The sequence below is a fragment of the Fundulus heteroclitus genome, chromosome 18 (genome assembly GCF_011125445.2).
Source record: "Fundulus heteroclitus isolate FHET01 chromosome 18, MU-UCD_Fhet_4.1, whole genome shotgun sequence".
Taxonomy (NCBI): Eukaryota; Metazoa; Chordata; class Actinopteri; order Cyprinodontiformes; family Fundulidae; genus Fundulus; species Fundulus heteroclitus.
Window position 1 is genome coordinate 10149957 of NC_046378.1, and position 20414 is coordinate 10170370.

The 20414-nt window shown below is 38.6% G+C and overlaps 1 protein-coding gene across 9 annotated transcripts in view; it reads left to right on the forward strand.

The window, feature by feature from the left end:
- The window catches only part of kirrel3b (kirre like nephrin family adhesion molecule 3b), a 196964-nt gene that overhangs the window by 165984 nt on the left and 10566 nt on the right, over nt 1–20414 (forward strand). For 2 of the 9 annotated variants that reach the window (XM_036150046.1, XM_021309091.2), the window contains exons 8-16: nt 2793–2941; nt 3113–3240; nt 4282–4408; nt 13363–13463; nt 15348–15558; nt 17126–17233; nt 18643–18726; nt 19026–19141; nt 19882–19968. In XM_036150046.1, the coding sequence (XP_036005939.1) occupies nt 2793–2941; nt 3113–3240; nt 4282–4408; nt 13363–13463; nt 15348–15558; nt 17126–17233; nt 18643–18726; nt 19026–19141; nt 19882–19968 (1111 nt within the window). The remainder of the gene's footprint in view (nt 1–2792; nt 2942–3112; nt 3241–4281; nt 4409–13362; nt 13464–15347; nt 15559–17125; nt 17234–18642; nt 18727–19025; nt 19142–19881; nt 19969–20414) is intronic. The other 7 variants (XM_036150047.1, XM_021309092.2, XM_036150048.1 and 4 more) reach the window with 6 other exon arrangements.

Genomic DNA, 20414 nt, shown 5'->3' on the forward strand with positions numbered 1-20414 from the left:
TTCACTTTCATCTTCTGCTTCCATTAACATCAGACCTTTAATGTCGGGAGCAGTGTTAGCTTAAACACCTTTCCCCACACAAAAACAACTCCAGTGCACACACTGGATCCATGCTCCTGTAGACGCACCCGGGCAGACAGAATTCACAGCTTTTGTCTGAATGAAACCCCTGAATAGAACGCTGCGGTGTCGAGTGAGTCATCTATTGAGCAAGCTTTGCATCGGCCCTTTCACCCTCCCAAAGGGAATGCAGGTGTTTTTGTTACCCAAGGCTAGCTATGTTTAGACATGAGTTTTGGACATGGCCCAGCACACCAACAGAGCTCGCTTGCTCCCCAAGGATGACGGTATTCTGTCTCAGTTCCCCCTAACACTGTCAGGGACTCCCTAACCCGGCAGTGGCAACCTCAACTCGCAGCAGCCGGCTGCCCAAACATCTGTGCTTAACCCATTATGACTCCTGTACTTTCGGCCTGACAAAGTGGCCATGGAAAAACTTGCATTATCTGGGGATGTTTATCCTCTTGTGTGTCACCTATTTACAGTTGGTACGCACATTTCCATGATGAATATTAAGATCTTCTTCGGCAATTGTCTCAGTAATGGTCACAATACATTTATAGTAGGAAAACAGCTTCGGGTGGTCAACCGTCAACTTTTTCACCATCATTTTTACCTAACTATTCATCATTGTCATTACTCTCATTATGATTACAACAATGTCTCAAGTGTAATTAATACCTTATTCACCAAGTCCATCTTAATGAACATAGCCTTGCAAACAGAATCTAAGTAGTTTGAGTTCAGGCGCTAAGACCAATCAGTTTATTTTTCACTATGTAGCATCAATTTCAAAGCAAGTTGCAGTGTATCCAGTGTGTCTGGCAAAAAGATCCATACCCTTTGCAATGTCACCACATATTTTCATGTTACAACTCCAGACTTCTATCTACCTTCCTGGAAATGTGTAGAATAGATCGACAAAAGGTACTTCATAATGGTTAACTGGAAATAAATGTATAATTTTAATGTTATCTATCAATGTCTAAATTCTGCTTCTCAAATTTGAGAGCCTGAAATTTGAAGAAGTGAAAAAAATATGTTCTGGTCTGATGAAATATTTTATTTATTTATTTAGTTTGCCTACATGTAGAATGTAATGTGTTGTGTTAAACTGACACTAAACACCTCCCTATGAAACAGTGTGAAGTGTGTTGAGACTAGGATGGAGGGTCACCTGTCCTGTCTCACCTAGAATAAGATAAGATAAGATAAGATAAGATAAGATAAGATAAGATAAGATAAGATAAGATAAGATAAGATAGGGCTTTATTGATCTCACAGTGGAGAAATTTACTTGTCACACATCGGCTTAATAAACAAAAAGAAAGGTGCCAAAGGAGGAAAGGTGCATAAGGTATATACAGTTTAATATGCAGGACAATGATCTAAAATGTACGCCCACAGCTGCCATAGAGTGGTTTAGATCAAAGCATATTCAATTGCTAGCGTTGTCCAGGCTAAAATCCAGACTTAAATCTAATAAGAAACTGCTCAGAATCTTTTTGAGGTTGAAGGTGATTTACACAAAAGAATTGGCAGAAAGTCTCTATTGAAAGCTTGTAGACATACCCCCCAAGACATTGGTTCAACTATGCATTGACTCACGATGCCTGATCTGACATATTCTGACACATTCAAATAAATGGAGCACAAATGCACAAGACGTGTTTTCATTTGTAAGAAGATCTGAAAAACTTTTACTATTTTCCTTCCACTCCACCATTAGGTTTTACTTTGCATTATTCTGTGTGTAGTGCTACCCATGCCAGAGCTATCCTTGTCAGACAAAAAGCAAGTTCTAAAAAATGATGCTGTATAACATAAATCAACCTGAAAAAAAATCCAAAGCCCAATTAGAATTCTTCTTCACTTCAGTTACTGGTTGAAAGAGGTAATCTGTACTCATTTAAATGATAGCATTTTAGTCAAGCATGAGGCTAGCTTACTCATGGAAAACAAATTAGCTCTCTGTCCCATGGAAGCTCTCTTCAGGACTGGCAGGGAGAGAAAATTAAGACAGGCGCCGGTTGCGTACTCATTTGCCATATCAACACGCAGGCACTTGTCTTCTGTGGAGGTTTTCATCGTGCATCATGCATTGTGCGTCCCACAGTGCCATCTAAATTTTCCAAAGAGAGCCAATACTTCAGGAGACACCTTTGCTTCATTTTTATAAATGGGCCTTGTCTTTCGTCGCAGCTGAAAACCAAAACAATCCATGCAGCATGAGGCACAGCTGCCCGTGGCATCATCAAAGACTTACCCCAACACATGTGGCATGTCACAAAATATATCATTCAAAAACACAAACAGATGGGTTTCTTCTTGCTTGTTTTCCATGTGATCCCAAGTCAATTTATTAATGTCAGCTGTTGTGTTTAATACAGTACGTCTAAAACAAAGTCTTCAAAGGTGGGGGAGCTACCTATTTGTCATTCTGTGATTTGTTTGTCTTGGTTGGCGCTCCGCGCTGCTCTCTGTCTGGCGTAATGAGGAACGTGCTGTCTGCTCTGAGTTGCCAGAAAGCTTGTCATTGCATGGGAGGCTGCCACAAAAATATGCTGAAGCCAGCATAGATAACCTGCCCCAGAACTATGATTTATTCACACAAAAGAATCATATTGACAGAAGGGGGTGGCAGAAAGCTGTTTTTATATTTTTACCCCCTTTTCATTCATTCTTCACCAATCTGTCCTTTTTTTTTTTCCACCATCTGCTCTTCATCTTAGGTGGGCCAAAGGAGGAAACATCCTTAAGGAGGTCTTTGGGGACACCTATGAGGTTATTGTGGACCACTCCTTCTTCACAGAACCTGTTTCCTGTGAAGTTACAAACTCCCTCGGCAGCACCAACGTCAGTCGCAATGTTGATGTCTACTGTGAGTTTTCAAGCGCTCTGGCTTTCCTTTCTATACAAACAGCTTTAAAATAATGCAAGGTCATAGATGTTTGCTGTATTTTATACTATTTTATGGTGAGCTCTATAGGTTTAGGCAATAATTATTTGTTATTGGTACATTATGCCTAATTTATTGTGTTTCTTTCAACAGTTGGGCCTCGTATGGCTGCAGAGCCTCAGTCCTTGCAAGTTGACCTTGGATCTGAGGCTGTTTTTAACTGTGCTTGGACAGGAAACCCTTCTCTCACCATAGTGTGGATGAAAAGAGGTTCCGGAGTGGTATGTGTTCTTACTCGGAGGAATAATTTCCTAAACATTTACATACCCAACCACAGGTGCATCTTCGTAAATGATCAAATAGAAAATGTATATAAATAATTCTATTCATAATGTGAAGCTAATGTATTTGCTAGCATTAATAAGTAATAAGAATGATAGATTTCAAGTTTTTATTTGTGTTATTTCTATTTGTAGAATTGTGGCTTACAGTTCATGATGCAATACTCCTTTTTTGTCAGGAAATTTAAATATCACCAAAAGAACGAGATGTTTAATATCTTTAATATCTATGTACTTTACAATATATAATTTCAATAGTGGGTCTGGTATCCTTTAGCATGAATCACTGTATCAATGCTGCGTGACATGGAGCTAATCATCCTGTGGGTCTGTTGAGGCATTAAAGCAGTTCGGGTTACTCCAACACTGGCATTCAGCTTGTCTGAGTAGCTGGATCTAGTGCCTTTTGTTTTTCTCACTTCAGAGATTCGCTATAGGTTTTTCCTCCTTAGTCCAGTTAAAATGTCCCCTCTGATTCAGTAGTGGCTTAACACAAGGAAGGCCACAGCTGTGTTGTCTGTGTGGTTGCAATTCCTCCATTTAATTATTTTGTGGTAGACCAACAGCACGTCTAAAACATGGAGGATGCCAACCCTTGAGAAATAGAATTAAACATCATTGGTCTATATAGAGTACTTTGTTCTGCCGAGAAATGTTTTTCAAGAGTCAGCCACATGGTTTCTTTTCCCCGACATCTTTGTGACCCGCTCTCACATGAGAGACATTGCCTTCATCCACAAAAATCAGACTCATTCCACCTTTCCTTTTGTCAACATCAAAGGCCATAGCCTTTCTACACCGAGCTCAGACCCTAAATTGGATTTTAATAATTGAGAAGAGCTGCCCTTTAAGGTATTAAATGGTCTGATGCTGCCTTGGTATTTTTTTTTTTCCTTTAGCACCGCCTGACTGTCATCAGAAATGCAAAGGTTCTTTCACATTCATTGCATCTGATGATCTCTGAATTTTTCTCGCCTTCAGGTCCTGAGCAACGAGAACCTACTAACTCTGAAAAATGTGAGGCAAGAAGACGCCGGGAAATACGTCTGCCGTGCCGTGGTCCCACGTGTCGGAGCCGGGGAGAAGGAGGTCTCTCTTACCGTAAACGGTAAGTCGTGTCACCGCTACGTCTCTCGCACAAACCAGTGCCGATGTGCCACCGCACAGTTCTCAACTGTATAACATAGACAAAAAAAAGTGAATATGGAGGGCTGAGGTCAACAGCAACAACAAAAAAGCAATTTGTCACAGCAGTCAGCGTTCTGTTTCCTTTGTAGTTTACAGATGCCTTTCACTGCGAAACTTCTAACATAACATCCTACTCTGTTTTGCCTCAGCGGTCCTTCATTTGATGTATCATTTTCTTGAAAACGTGGTTAATTTTCCAAGACAGGCGTCGAATCAAAACGCCAGCCACTAGATGTAGCACATAAATGTGGTACAAAAACATGCTCTGGCAGAATAATCTTTCTAACAAAAGTAATTCGATACACCACGCATGGTTCTTTCATTAGGTGTCAGTACTGGGAAGCCTTTCCACAATAAAGAAACACAAACACCAACTAGCCTTTTCAGGACATGGTCTTACATTTCATAAACAGGTGAAATGTGCTTAAATGCTAATTAGATTCAGCATGAGTCACAGGGAGGCTGCCTTTTTTCTGAGGCACTGACTAACTAATGAATACCAGCCTTGGCGGGAGACCTGGCAACTCTCAAACAAATGACTTCATTATCAGTGCTTGATATTCATGGAGCATGCTTCAGCGTGGCAGAGGTTCCGAGTTGTGGGATTTACATGTTTCTTATTTCCCCCTGTGTCCATTCGGTGAGAAACCTGGACTAAAACAAGACCTAAAAAAAAAAAAGGATTGTGTAAACACAAGCGCTGTATCGTTGCACATTTTGATAGCTAACGAAAGGCTTTGCCTGTAAGCGCTACTCCTGCTGATTTGGAGATGAAAATACTTCAAGTGGCAAACATTGTGTTTAAAGGTTTTCCGTTTTCACAAACCCAGACGCTGGTTTTGCATTTCAGAGGGAACAAGATACCAACTTTCCCTCAAGCAAAAGATCAGTACCATGACTTACCATGAACCGCAAGGAGCCCCCTTGTTCTGGGGAAGGAATTAAGTCTAAATCCTTGCATAAGGGGTAAATTCACAACTACTTCTATTGTCTCCCATTCTTTTGATAGCAACCTCGTGTGGCATTCTCTTTACAGCTTTATTATTAACACAGGATACACTTCATCCACTGTACTTGCTGTTATTTTGATTGTGCCTTTTTTTTCTGCACAACTAATGGAGATCATGTTGTTTTTGAAAATGATGCCATAGGAGAAAGATGATAGACTGTTTTAATAAAGATTACAACACAACCCAGGGCACCCAGGGAAACCTGCAGTAAAGCTGAGATGACATGTTTACTTGGTCTCTGTAGAAATCCTTCAAGTGAATTTGGAATGCCCTGCAGTCTTTTTTATTTCTTAATGCTCTTTGTTCACTCCCTTTTTTTTGTGTATCTCAAGCCTACCCGCTTGAATTGTCATTTGACATTCAAAGCCTCCATTCTTTTTAGCCTTCTGAATAATTGAATTCCATCTCTCCTTCCCGACTTTCTGAGGAATCTTAAGTCAATTCTCACCCAGACCTTGAGGCGAATCAGATAGTCCGACTGTGCAAACACTGTGGTTGAAGTGGCAGCGTGTGGGGAGCTCTCACCCGATGTTCATTGATTGCCCCATGCCACTATCTCATCCACAGATGAACCTCGCCTCTCATCAGCCTTTTTTACCCCCCAACATCATCGACTGTCAGATACACACAATTGATTCCGACTTTTATTTGCTAAGACAGCAGACGTGCAAGGTTTGTCGGCGGGATCACTGTGGCAAAGTGACGGATCAGAGGAGGCTGCGCCGCATTTCTAGTATTCATGATGTGACAGCATCTGTTGCACTTTTCGCTTTTTCTGTGTTATTTGTTTTCCCTGCAGTCATCTGCTGATTCCTTAAAGCCATCAGTTGAATTACATGTGTTTATAATTTGTCATCCTCTCCATCTCCCCCAGCCGTTTTGTGTCACTGACTCCCACTGTGGCATACCGACACAGGCATGAGGATTTTTCTCCCCTTGGGGATGAATGTAATTTAATTATAATCAAACAGCTAGCAGGGGAGGCAGTTTGTGTTTAAGTCACTAATGGATATATATGGCTTACTGCAGTCAACCATTTTTCAGAACGGATCAGTCCACAGTGTTCGAATATAAAGTTGCAAAGTGGTTTAATGCATGAAGGACAGCTGGGCTATTCTTTGATTGTTATTTATGTAGCATAACTTATCACTAGTCGATTTTTTTTTATCATCCTGCTGAGCTTGGAGTAAAAAAGCATTTCCGAGATACTTAAAATGATTTAGCTTTTAACCCCAAGGCCATTTATTTAGATTGTAAATAATTTATCCATGTGTGTGAGCACACTTTTCTTTACTGATATTCCAATAAACCAAACAGAACTAGCGGAAGAAACGAGGGCTCGAAAATCTTGCAATATCCTACAGAGCGTTTGTTTGTTATAGAGCACTATTATTCTGTAGTTTCTCTACTGTCTTTAAGTGACTGGGTAATTAGCAATCCTGTTTTTTTTTTAAGCTGTGAGACTATAAAATATCAAAAGTGCAGAAATAATTAAGTAGAAATCTGCTTTTAAGATGTAGCAAACCTAATCTGTCCAGCTAAACTTCAAACTGTGCAAAAATGATAACTTCAAACACCTCACAAGATGTCTGTTCAGTTTAAAACTTTTTTTTTCAATTAGCAACCTTAAAGTCCCCCATATTTAAACCAGTGCGGTTCGATGAAAAGGTTTTGGTTTGTACAGACGTTTACGTGCACTTTTTTCAGACTTCAATGTCATCACCGTTTTACAGTATGAACAATTTATATGAACCAATAATTTTTAAAGTGCATGCAAATAATGCATTACCAATCTTTGAGGAATTAAAAAGATTTCCAAGTGTGAATACTTTATGCCTTTTTTGTAATCAACACAGGCTTAAAATTATACACACAGGTTCAAACATATACATGCAACCCCAATAATATTTGATTAAACATCGAATAGCAACCACTAAAGTTTTTTAGCCATTAAAAAGCTTGTTGCTTAATTCTTGCATAGACAGCTATTTTTAGGCATAGTCTATGACTTTTTTGAGGGTTGAAGTCAAGGTGATTAAAGAAGCATGTTGCTAGCTTGCTTTATCCATTCTTAAGCTGTCATTGTCCTGTTTGAATGCCCAGTTGTATCTAAGCCTTCGTCACCTAGCTGTTGATCTGATGTGAAGTTGCAGAGATAAGAGACAGCCATCGGCCTTTATTCTTCCATCCACTTTTTGCATTAGAACCCCTGCAGCGAAACAACGGCTTAACTATGATGATACCTCTGCACTGTTTGACAGTTGGTGCTGTGTCCTTAGGTTTGAAAGTCACACATTGACTCCTTCAAAAAGTCTTTTTGTTATTGAGGCAAATAACTCTCTCAGTTCATATTGATGATAAATGTGCTTGGGTTTTCTTTTAATTTTACTTTTTTCACTTCAGTATCTTCCAGTTTATGATAGGCCTGAGCCCTGATTGTTCTCTGGGTTATTCTTGAACATGCTGTCTAATTTCCATTCCCCTGAAGGGTAACAATTTTGGTCAGAAGGTTCAAGTTTAGACAGAATTTGATGTGTCAACAGGACAATGACCCCAAACAAACATCAAAAGCAGCTCTAGTTCATGTTTTTGGATGGCTTCCCCAAACCTATGAGCAAAACCCTATTGAGTATTTGAGGACTATGTTTAATAGCCAGGAAACCAATCTATTTAAATTACCTTTGCTGCTTCTGTCAAACCTTTAGCCAGAATTGTGACAAAGATGTGATGTTTCCTACAAACAGCAACTGATTGTGAAACTACTCAATAAGAGACATGAACCTAAATATTAGTAGGGTTGCGTATTTTTGAGCCTTTATATATCATTTTGACAATATGTAAAGAGCCAATCAACAATAAATCCAAACTTTTGCAACCAGTTCTGTGTTTTAATCAGTTAGGTAGCATTATCAATCATGTAATTGATGTGACATTTATGCCCATGATGACTGCATGTGAACATTTCACTGGAACTGTATGCCAGTACATTTCCTCCACTTTACAATAATCACCACCTGTGATGAAATCAGCCATCACTGTGCCACATTTAAGAGTGAAAACTACACGTAGCTGGAGCTTACAGTACACATAGTAACAGGGCTTAGGTTTACAGTCAAAATGTTCATGTACTAAAGGTGATTATCTAGAATGGAAGAAGTTACATATTGTACCGAGCATACACAGGAGGCTCCTGCTGTTGCATGGATGTAGAGAGAGAGAGAGAGAGAGAGAGAGAGAGAGAGAGAGAGAGAGAGAGAGAGAGAGAGAGGGAAAAAAAGCACTGGTTTGAGTGTGTTCGGCCCACAAGCCACAGATGCTTACTTCTCAGCTGATTAAGCTGTTGCTGAAAACAAGAAAAAACAAAATAAAAATGTACTACAGTGTGTATTTTTGTTTAATCAGTTTTACACAAATAAAGCCAAGCTGAATAATTACTTGTGGCGACTGCAAGCGATGTTAGAAAGTTGTGAAGTGTAGCTCTTTTCATTGCAAAAAAGAAGAAACTTAAGCATTCTTGAATTGTTTTACCCTTCAAACAGCAGCGCGGGGTTAGACAGAGCTGTTTCTGCGTTGTTTAGCTAGGTGATACACACTGGTAGCTTTTAAGCCTTGGGTTTCCACACCAGTTAAACTTCCTTTGGACAAGGGAGAGCTGGTTATTGGTTAAGATGCTGTTGACATATTCCTCTCACCTAAGCTGGCATTGTAAACGATGCTGCAACTAAAGTTATCTTTCTTGCCATCACAGGTCAAAGTTAAGGTACTATAAGATTACTTTGAGTTCTTTATAATGTTACCTTTATCCCTGTTCTTGGCATTTTCTGTCCATCTAAGACTTAACTATGCTTCAGGATATGCACATAAACACATGTTGACTAATCCCTTCTCGACTGATGTTTTTCTTTGCAATGAAAGGAGTCTTGTGTGTAAGCCGAAAACAAAATTATTCCTGGTGTTAAATGATTATGAGATTCCGAGGCTGGTCCATATTTCCTGTGTTTGTTTCTCTGTGTCTCTCTAAGCAGAGATATTGTCTGTAAATACCAAATGTTGTTTCAGCTCTTGTTTTCAGCACTGTACTCCACCAGAAAAAAAAAGAAAAAACAAGTGTCTGTGGCCTGGGGCAGTTATGTTAAGTCGCTACTGAGAACCTGTTTCGGGGTCTGTTGTGAAGATTATTCAGATCTTGTTTTAAAGGGGATATGGAAGTTCAAAATGGTTTAGTTTATGTTGTAAAATGAATTCATTCACAGCACATTATTGTTTTGAGGTAGTCAGAGTACAGGAAAGTCTAAAAGTGCATAAACATGTTCATTATCAAGTCAGTCAAGGAAGGAAATTATTTGAAACGTAGCTAAATCTACTCTGACTCAGTGTAATTAATTGGATACAGTGAAGCTCAAGTACAGCCTTGAGTAGACTTTATTTAATTCTTACGGTGACTGATTTAAAATGAGATCTCACCTTTTAATAACTGAGCAAACATCAAAAAATATATTTTCCATGCCCATCTGAGCAATACAGTTTTAAGTATTCTATATCTATTATACTTACACAAACGGGCCGTGATGCTACTGTCCACAACCAATTCATGAGTCTTTTTTTTTTTAACATGAACAAGAACTGCCTCCGACTGACAAGTTTAGTGGAAATCTCCCAGTGGAAAGCAGGGCCACTAGTGACCAAAACATTTGACAGTTTCAGTTGTTTCTGCTGTTTGGTCTACATTTTCCCGCTGACACAAAAAAAGGGAAATGAACACATATAAATCCTTAGAACTGCATTGAGGCGGAGGGGGAAATGTCAAGCAAATGCCTCCGTTAAGGAAAGGAAATGTTAGCGGTGGCATTTTGACACCCACACTGATATTGTGTAATCAGATTCCAATGTCCACTCCTGAGTTAACACCTCCTCAAATGAATGAGGGAAACATTGCACCTAGCATTTTGATTACCTCCCCTGCTGCCTAGCATTGATGTTGTAGTGCCACCCACCTCCCTATTGCAAACATGTTTGTGCTCTGATCAGACAGTGCAAGTAGCAAACACACACACACACTCACACACCCACACACACACATACTGTTTCCGCCCAGCCTGTGTGATAAAGCTATCTAATTATATTCCTAATTTGCAGCTCAGATCCATAGAATAGATCCTCCCCAGCCATTACAACCAGCCAAGCAATTGATCTTGCTCTGTGCCGACAATTGGAGCTAATGCTAACCACATACATATAATTTTCTAATCAGGGGGTAATGCATGTAAATGGCACATGTTAAACATCTTGTGTAGACAAAAGTTTACACGATCTGTACGTGTGACTAAACTTGTTGAGGAAGAGGAGCAGCTTTCAGAGATTTTTTTTTTTTTTCTTAGATTGTCTGCAGCATTCAGCATGCAGCGGTAGCAGCCTTGCAGCAGCCTCCATAAGCATACCAAGACACCATCTGGCAAAGTCTCATTAAAATGCTAATTCATTTTAATAAGAGACAGGTAATAAACTGCAATTATGTATCATCAGAGAGATGGTAGAGAGCAGGGGTTTGAGGAAGTCGGCAGGGATGTGAGTTGTCTCGCTAATCTTGCTTACCCCCACGTTAAACCCACATCCTTATCCTTAACTGCCTCACATATGATATCATAACATTTGGTTTGAACTGAGTTTTAGGGACCAGCTTGCCAAACAAAGAAGAGACAACGGTAATCTTCTATGTGAAAATGTCTCCGTTTTAACCCAGCTATTAAATGTAAGAAGCTTAGACTATTCAGTGTTTGCTCACATTCAGTTATTTTATTCTAATCAATTCTTTCAATTCAACCAAATCTCACACTAGATATTGTAAGAACAAACTTAACAACACAAAGCTAAAGTAACATAAAACTATAATAAAGTATAAAGTGTTGTGTGCATAAAACAAAAAAAAAAAAGAACTTGAGGTACCTTATTTACATATTTTCTGGCATGCCTAATAATGTCAGGTTGTTTGGATCACTGGCTTTGGTAGATATCTAAATTACATGGTTCAGACGAGTGGTGAAAAGACAGAAATAAGAGCTGAAAAGGTTTGTTTAATTACAGGTTAAATACACACTAAAGTTACACATTAAATATATCCACATTAGCCTTTCCAGGTGCATATCCACACAGAATAGCATTGAAAAGCTTTTTTATTTCAACAATTTAGGTCAATAAGTGAAAAATATTAAATTATGTAGTTTCATTGCACACGGTGCATAGTGATAGATTTTAAGTTTCATGACAATGGCTTACATCTAAGGAAAAACAAATAACTAAATCCCACATAATTGGAATACAAATACAGAAAAGCTGTTTTGGAAAAGGATTTCTGTTTATTCATTTGTCTTTGCACTTGACAGTTGTCCAAGAGACAGTCACTGACACCTTCTACAAAGAGGGTAAACTATAAAAGGTCATGACTAAAGAAGTTGTCTGTTACCAGAAGATTGTATTGAAGGATGGAAAGTTGAGTGGAAGGAAAATGTGCACAAGGATAACCGCAAGCTTGAAAGGATTGAAATATAGAACTTTTGTAAAATTAATAAATTAATAAATTTTACTTTTTCAATTGATCTGCTAAAATGAATTATCACTGTACTATCCATCCATCCATCCATTTTCCGACACGATTATCCCTGCTGGGGTCATGAGGGGTGCCGGTGCCTATCTCAGCGTTCACTGGGCAAGAGGCGGGGTACACCCTGGACAGGTCGCCAGTCTATCGCAGGGCAACACAGAGACAGACAGGGCAAACAACCATTCACGCACACACTCACACCTAAGGACAATTTTAGAGAGACCAATTAACCTAGTTATGCTTTTTGACTGTGGGAGGAAGCTACGCATGCACAGGGAGAACATGCAAACTCCATGCAGAAAGACCAAAAGGGCGGACTCAAACATTACTGTACTAATGATGTTCTAATTTATTGAGATCCACCTGTAAAGAAACATCGTTTATCAAAAGTGCTTACTCTACCAAACAAAGTCAGAATCAAATGTTGAAGCATCTGAATGATGAATTAGGTGGGGTCTGACTTGTTTCCATTTTACTGGTGTCACCTGGCGTGACCAGCCTCCTGGCCAGATGGTGTGCAGTCCAGTCACTTAGGCTGATCTGCCCTTGTCTGCCAAGGTTTTGTACCTGGACCAAAGTTGAACACACAGCCACGCTTGAAGTCCATGCCAGTAGCTCCTGTTGATCTAACAAGCTTATTATCAGCAACATCTGTTAGTTAGTGTGTTGATAGTTATTATGAAACAGACAAAATAAATAGACCTGTTAAAAAGAGAATGTCGAATGAACCAATGTTTATTTATATTAATTCATTTATTTGTATTCACAAAAAAAAAAACGGCCTGGGCTTTGTAAAACTTTATTTGCTGACATGCTTGTGCAGGGTTCAATCTGCTGCGGGCAAATTGATTGCACTGGAATGTTGAAACAAGCAGGGCATAGGCCCACAAGAGTGGTCTTCTCTCATTTTACGTGGGGATTCTTGCTCATGCTCTAGAGATCAGCATGTATCACCACAGAAAAAAAATCAAATATCCAATAAAGCAGTAATTTCTTGAGCCACAATGAGGTCTTGAGCACTATATACTTAGTTCAGTCCATCTAGGGTAAAACTGTTAGTCATGGAAGAGATGTGCACATTACTCTCAGAAATCCACTCTGTCTTGGGAGTCTTAAATTACCGAGTACTTCAGCAGTCACTGCTTGGAACAGAAGACATTTTGTCGTCTAATTTACCAGCAAAAACCTAATTGAGCATGATTATCATATGACCTGAAAAGGCATTTAAATATTCATGTTTCAGTTTCTGTATGTTTATCTTTTCAGGGCCACCTACCATATCCAGCACCCAGACTCAGCAGGCTTTACACGGAGAGAAAGGCCAGATCAAATGTTTTATTCGGAGTACACCTCCACCGGACCGCATTGTGAGTACATTTTGACTTAATTATGCTTTTCATATTTGAGCTTCAAACATTACACTATTTTATTGCAAACCAATGAAATAATTAGCTTTTTTCATGTATAACTGTTATATGTGTATTTAATTAAATTATAGTATTAAAAATTCCCAACTCCTCAACTGTTGTTCAAACAGGGGATATTAATCGACAGCTATGATGCTGCGTATGTTTTTTTTATGCACATCTTTTGTGATAACATGCTTTTCAATTTATGGTTCATTTCTATGCCATTTTATTTAAAAATAATAAGCTGCCTGATTATGACATTATTTGTTTGAGAGTCATTATGCTGATGGTTAACAAATATTTAGAAAAATCCAATCACAAACAAAGCCTCATGGTTTTATTCAATGCATGTTAAAGTGTAAGAGAATAATTGCAACAAATAATAAGGAACTGAATTATTATTTTTTTTTTACAATCTGGGCTTCTTGTCTTTATTCAAATTTAAACTTTGTGTCTTTATTTTCTCATCTTCTTTGAACCATACTCTTTCTTATGTGGCATTCGAATAGTAAAACACTTTTTGTTTGCAGAGAACACACAGTCTCCAAACAGTCAGATTTCAACTGTTTTAAATCGTGCAAACACTGCAGAGATTTTTTTCACAATAATCTGCTAAATATTAATACAGTGTACAAATGATGGATAAATCTTACTAGGTAAGCAACTAAATAAATGCACCCCTAAAGCAGAAGATATGTGTTCAATAAACACAGCATTAGCAGAATTTTAATGATAACCCAACATTCACAAGGTTTTTAACCAGCAAAAGCAACTAGTTTTTATAGATTACTCAGTAGAATTGTTTGCATTGTACACAGCTTAAAACCTACTGACTGCTTCTTTCTAAAAGCCTAATGACAGTCAAGCTTATGTGGCACAAACAAGAGCAACTAATTCCTGAGATGATAAAACCCTGTTCAAATGAATTTTCTTTGGTTTCTTGTGACACCAAGCAACAACACCCTGTCATGTGTTTTTCATTTGTTCACCAGGAAACTTAATCAAGCTAATAATCTGCTGCATTTTTGGCATTAAAGCCTCACCATGGCAACATGATGGCATCCAAAATGAAAACATACTTAGAATGCGTAACATACAGGCCAGAATGTAGAAACCTTCAAATGCATCTGTCCAGCTTTGCATTCTTTTTCATTTATTCATACTTAACTTTACTAACATCTTTCCTCCCCACGAAAAAGGAACATTACATTTCTTCCACCAAAAGAAGAAAACATGGCAAAGCTTCAATCGGTGCATCGTAAATACACAGTTATTTAATATAAACTAAAGGCCGACACTTTCCCTCCCACTCCTCACCATCTTAACCCAGCACACGAAATGCAGAAACACATTGACAAAGTGATAAATATGGTCAAATACAAGGAAAAAAAATCTCAACGTGCATTACTAGATAAACAGATAATACAATATTGACTACTCAAAATTATAAAATGACCTTAGGTCAGCCTTAAGAAATGCTATGTTGGAGCCCAAAAATGGCAAATTTACTGAGGGGAAATATTGTTTTGAAACAGTTTAGCAAATGCATTTAAAATATAACAAAATGTATTTAATTTAAGAAAAGACCAAAACAATACTGCATGACAGCATAAAAGATCTCCATTAAGAAAATTATGGGCTAATCCCACTCGTCTTTATTTTTTGGGGGGATAACACTGAATTCCTGGATTCATTCTGAATAAAGTCTGCAACAATAATCCATGCTATACAATTTGACTGTATTTCTTTGTCTAAAATTAATATGCTATGTGAACCTAGTTGGTTCCAAGACTTAAACTGAAATACCTAATCAAAACTATTTTTATTTTTCTTCCCCCTCAGGCTTGGTCATGGAAAGAAACTGTCCTGGAGTCTGGAACGTCTGGTCGCTACACTGTGGAGACCGTCAACACGGAGGAGGGAGTCATTTCCACACTGACCATGAGCAACATCGTCCCAGCCGACTTTCAGACAATCTACAACTGCACGGCGTGGAACAGCTTTGGCTCTGATACAGAGATCATACGCCTTAAGGAACAAGGTGGGAGCCAAGGTTCGACAGGTTCCACCTTCCTCTTATTTCACATGCCGTGCTTGTGGGTGTCTAGATATTAGCGGTTGGTAGTTTCACAGCAGAACGGTTTTGTGTGCGTCTCGGCGGTTGTTCCCATCTGGTTTATTGAATTTCTAAAAATACCCTGTGTGGGTTTCAATGGGAAAATGTGATCCTGTCTCACACAAAAAGCAATGTATTTTATATTTTGTTTATTTATAGGTTAATCTTCGGATGTGAGCATAGTTCCTTTCATATTGTTTGTGTCTTGGCGTGTATGTATGCATATCTATAAAAAAAGACATGCGTGAAATAGGTCTATTGTTCCGATTTCATAAAAAACATAAAGACCTGTCACCCCTTTGAAGTATTTAATAACCCTTATTCTGTATAGCAGAGGTATATAAGGATGAAGGTTGTAGGATTTAGAGTGTTTCTTTTTGTCCTATTAATTTTTTTATTTTTCCCATACTGTGCAAATTCTCAGTTATCCGGGTCATGGCAAGCCTGCCACATTTCAGCCTGTTTATGGTTTACGTAGAGCTCAACTGACCATCTGGGGATGAAAATCAATGCTCTCTCTAATTAATAGCTGAATCAATCAGAAAGTAGGTCAGGCTTCCTTCAGTTAGAGTCTCTTCAAATGTTTACCATTCAATGTCAGCATATTTTTATTAGCACAAAGGCTCTGCTTAGCTTAGGCTCAAAAATTGTTTTTATCGGGTCATTGTTGTGACTTTTCATATACTTACGGTGTATTTTGCATCTCAAGAGTTGCAACGGAACATGTCCAAAAAATTCATGGCAAACGGGACTGGCTGGAGATCTAATTGATGGGCTACTGCAGAGAAGCGTATAGGTGATGCGGAGACATTTCTCTTAAGAAGCTGCATGTTTTCAAACACTATAAAAATACAAGACATTTTCTAACCAATCCTTTTTCCCTCTGCTTTGTAAAAAGCTGCATTTTTCTTCTTACAAATGATAAACTACACACTACAAATCTAAAAAAAGAGAATATATTTAATATACTTTAATGTTGTTGGAAATATTTTAGGAGATCTTCATAAATGTGGACTGGGACCTCTTACTTACTGAACAGCCTATAAATACATGCCCTCTGGTTCAGTCTTTACCCAGATGCAGCGATCTGTTTCAGAGCACACAAACATGATTATCTTTAAATGAATGTAGAAACACTTGCGTTATAGTCAGTGAAAATTACAGCACTCTGTAAAATGGTTCTAGTAGCCTAAGTGGGTGAAAATTACATTTTATCGGAAAGGACAGTGACAAAATAAAAAGAAAATGTTTACCCATGCTAATTAGTTTTAGTTTGGATTTGCTGCTGTTAGAGCATATTGCTTCCTTTTTACATTTGTCTTGCCTATTTTCACAACGCGTTGCTGCAGAGAACAGAAAATAAGGCAAAAACATCTCCACCATGACTGTTTGGTATCATGTACCTTCCTGCCATGAACCGTGTATCACATTCAGTCTAAACGTAAGATACTGTGCATTTGGCATGGGATTATAGAAGGACGTGTCTTGATGTTGCTCTCTGCAGAATCTCTTCCCGTGGCTGTGATCATCGGCATCGCCGTGGGAGCTTTTGTCGCCTTCATCGTCCTAATGGGCACCATCGGCGCATTCTGCTGCACCCGCTCCCAGAGAAGTATGTCTCCTTTATGATTTTGTATCCATCAAAGCATGCATGACAGAGTACAGTTTTATGCCTGAGCACTCTGAAAAAATGTCCATCTGTTCAAATGTATGTATGTGCACAACTCTGTTGGCACCTCTGGTAAAGATGTGTAAAAAGCCGAAAAATGAATTCTGCTCGCATAATCTTATCTTGAAATATGTTGAAAAAAGCCAGAATTTAATTTGCATAGTTTTATTCAGTGAGGGACAAAAAAATCCAATAGAATAATTGTTTTAGGCAAAGTTTACTGGTGGCACAATTATTTGTCTTCCATCAAATTTCACAAGGGGGGAGCATACGGAGAAAAAGGAATTTTTGACCACTCCTCTTTGTACTCCTCCTCTGCCATTCTCATTTCGTTCTAACCTCACGGGGTTTCTGTTAGATTCAGCTGTATTGAGCGAAATGGGGATGCATTTTATTGCTTATTGTGGTAGAACAGGAAACACTTTTTTCTGACATCCCTCCTAAAAAACTGGTAGGTACGTAAATAATATTTTCTAGTTATATATAGTGAACCCAAGATGCCACACTTTGCTACGGTTCTCTAACAAAGTGGTTCAAACATAGCTCTTTACCATCCTGCTCAGTTTGTTTGTGGCAACAAACATTTCCTTTTCCAAGTTAGGTTAGCAGTGAGTGGTTAAAAAACATAGGCCTTTGTGTCACTTCATTCTGTATTTTTACCTGTGGAAAATTGAATATGATTGATTACTAATAAGAAGTTCAAAGAAACTCAATTACATTTATTCAAAAATAATATTTAGGTTTAGCAATAATTTTGCCATGGGTCATTTTGTTAAATTTTTATTGTTTACACACCACTGAATAATTGCAATCGAATTCAACATTGGACTTTTCGGCCATTTTCAGTGTGAGATTATGCTGCTTAAAATAAAAGATGAATTTATCTTGTGGCTTTTTACACATTTTTACCAGGGTTGCCAAAAAATCAGGTTTCATCTGTACATATTGTTTTGATACAAAAGGACAAACAAAATCAGTGTAATCTTGAAAATCTGAATTTGAGTGGGTTTGTTACACAGGATGTTCACTGAACAAATAACCCAATGGATTTGTTGTTTCAAAAAGTCACAGTTTGGTAGATAAAACCAAAATTAACACAAGATGAATCTCTGGTCAAAATGGATGTTTTTTTGGTGGTGCAGGGATAGCCAGATCGCCATCAGGAGTCATTTCATGCAATCTCAGTCTGGCCTTGCACTTGCTTTGGAGGCTATTTACATCTTCCATTTTGTTTGCTGCCACCCTCCCATCAACCAAGTGACTCAAGTTAGTTAGAGTCGGTCACTGTCTCTATCCAAGAACCACGCTGTGCTACTGGTCCCTTCAGCATGTCTATTGTCTGTACACTACAGAGGAAGTGCACCTGGTTATGCCCTCACTGCCCGTCTCCATCTGTGCTCACCAGAGAGAAGTTGCAAGCAAAATTAAGACAGAAAGTAAGACCTTGTTATATGACAGAATAACGTCCGCTTTGTCCCGAACAGAATGAGCCATCGTTGGGAAAACTGCAGATTGCATTTCTGTGAAGGGAAAAGATAATCTTGTGTTGGCAGGGAAACATTAAGATTAATAAAGCTTTGTGTTGTTTTTCGAGAAATTGGTGCGCTCTAACAAAGCAAACCCTGGGTGTCTCTGCTAAATATTACAACAGTGCAAATTATTCTGTCAACAAATACAGAATGCCATTTGCCGATGCTCATTAAGGTGCGCTGTCTGCGCTTTCCGTTCATGACAGATCTGAAGGGAGTCGTGTCTGCAAAGAACGACATCCGAGTGGAGATCGTGCACAAAGACCACAACGCGGCCCGTGAAAACGAAGAACACAATTCCATGAAACAACTGATGGTGAGTGTGAGTGTCACAGCATACTTTCTCTACAAATTCTTCTGTTTTTCTGTTTGCAAAAAAAGTTGTCAGCTTTTTTTTTTTTTTTTTTTTTTATCTTTGTGTTTTTGCATCTGCATGTCCTTTCAGAGCCGACAGCTAAATAATGAATGAGCGCTAGCTGGTTGTGCGGTTTTGCATGGAATAAATTATGTTATGAGTAATGGACGTAGAAAAAAGGCATCCAGACTGAACATGTGTTTTAGTCAGGGGAAAGGATTTTTTTTTTCAGTGTGTATCAGCATAATACTGTAGGTTCCATGAAAGGAGTAAACAACGATAGGAATAAAATAATGCATATACTGTGTGATCCTTTTGGGAGATTTTCTACCTACATGTGGTGTTGGCTCCTAGACAAGTTCTCCTTCTTTCAAGCTCTACCTTTGGTTTTCTTTCTGTTAGTTCTTAATGTTTTTGAGTTGCATTGCAGTCTGCATTAAATGTGAGAGCAGAGAATTGAGCTCAGCTACCTCACATAGCTGCATTTTGTAAAGATAAATAAAAGATATTCATGGATGAATTATTAATACCGCCTGCCAGCCCCGAGTGAAGGTGAAGCATGTTTGACTGATATTAAAAAAGAAGAACAAGTGATAAAAGTTAAACCCGTTCATTTCAGAACGTGTCTTTTTTTTCCTTTCACTGTGAGCGCAGGAGCCTCAGAAACGGCTCGGTTTCTTAATATACTTTACTTGATGTCTGTGTAGGTTGAACGAGGAGAGTTCCAGCAGGAATCTGTTCTGAAGCAGCTGGAGGTGTTACAAGAGGAGGAGAAGGAGTATCAGCACATTAAGGTACGGCTCATGATCAATGGCGGCAAGAATGCAAGAACCTGGGAGAACAAAAGGGAAGGAAAGGTGGTGGGAGAGAAAATACCTTGGGGGGAAAATGGAGGGCCTCAGTTCTGGAACTAAAATAACTAAAAGGGCAATAATTCATCTCCTGCATTGTTTTAAAAGTAAAAAATGCTTGGCAGAGGGTCGTGGGTATTTATCAGCGGCATATGTGGTTTTGCGTTGTTGTTTTTTTATCGGAGTTCAAACTGCTGTAACCTAGAACAGGTCATGTGACATAGACCACCAATATAGGTCACATGACCCGTTCAACAATGGGTGCGACCATCTCAAGTTACACATTTTTGAGAAGGGCAACTTGCATGGAGCATCGACACACGGCAAGTGCTGTATATTGAGTTGAAAAATAATTTCACATAAATAATGTAATACTTAGGTCAAAACTT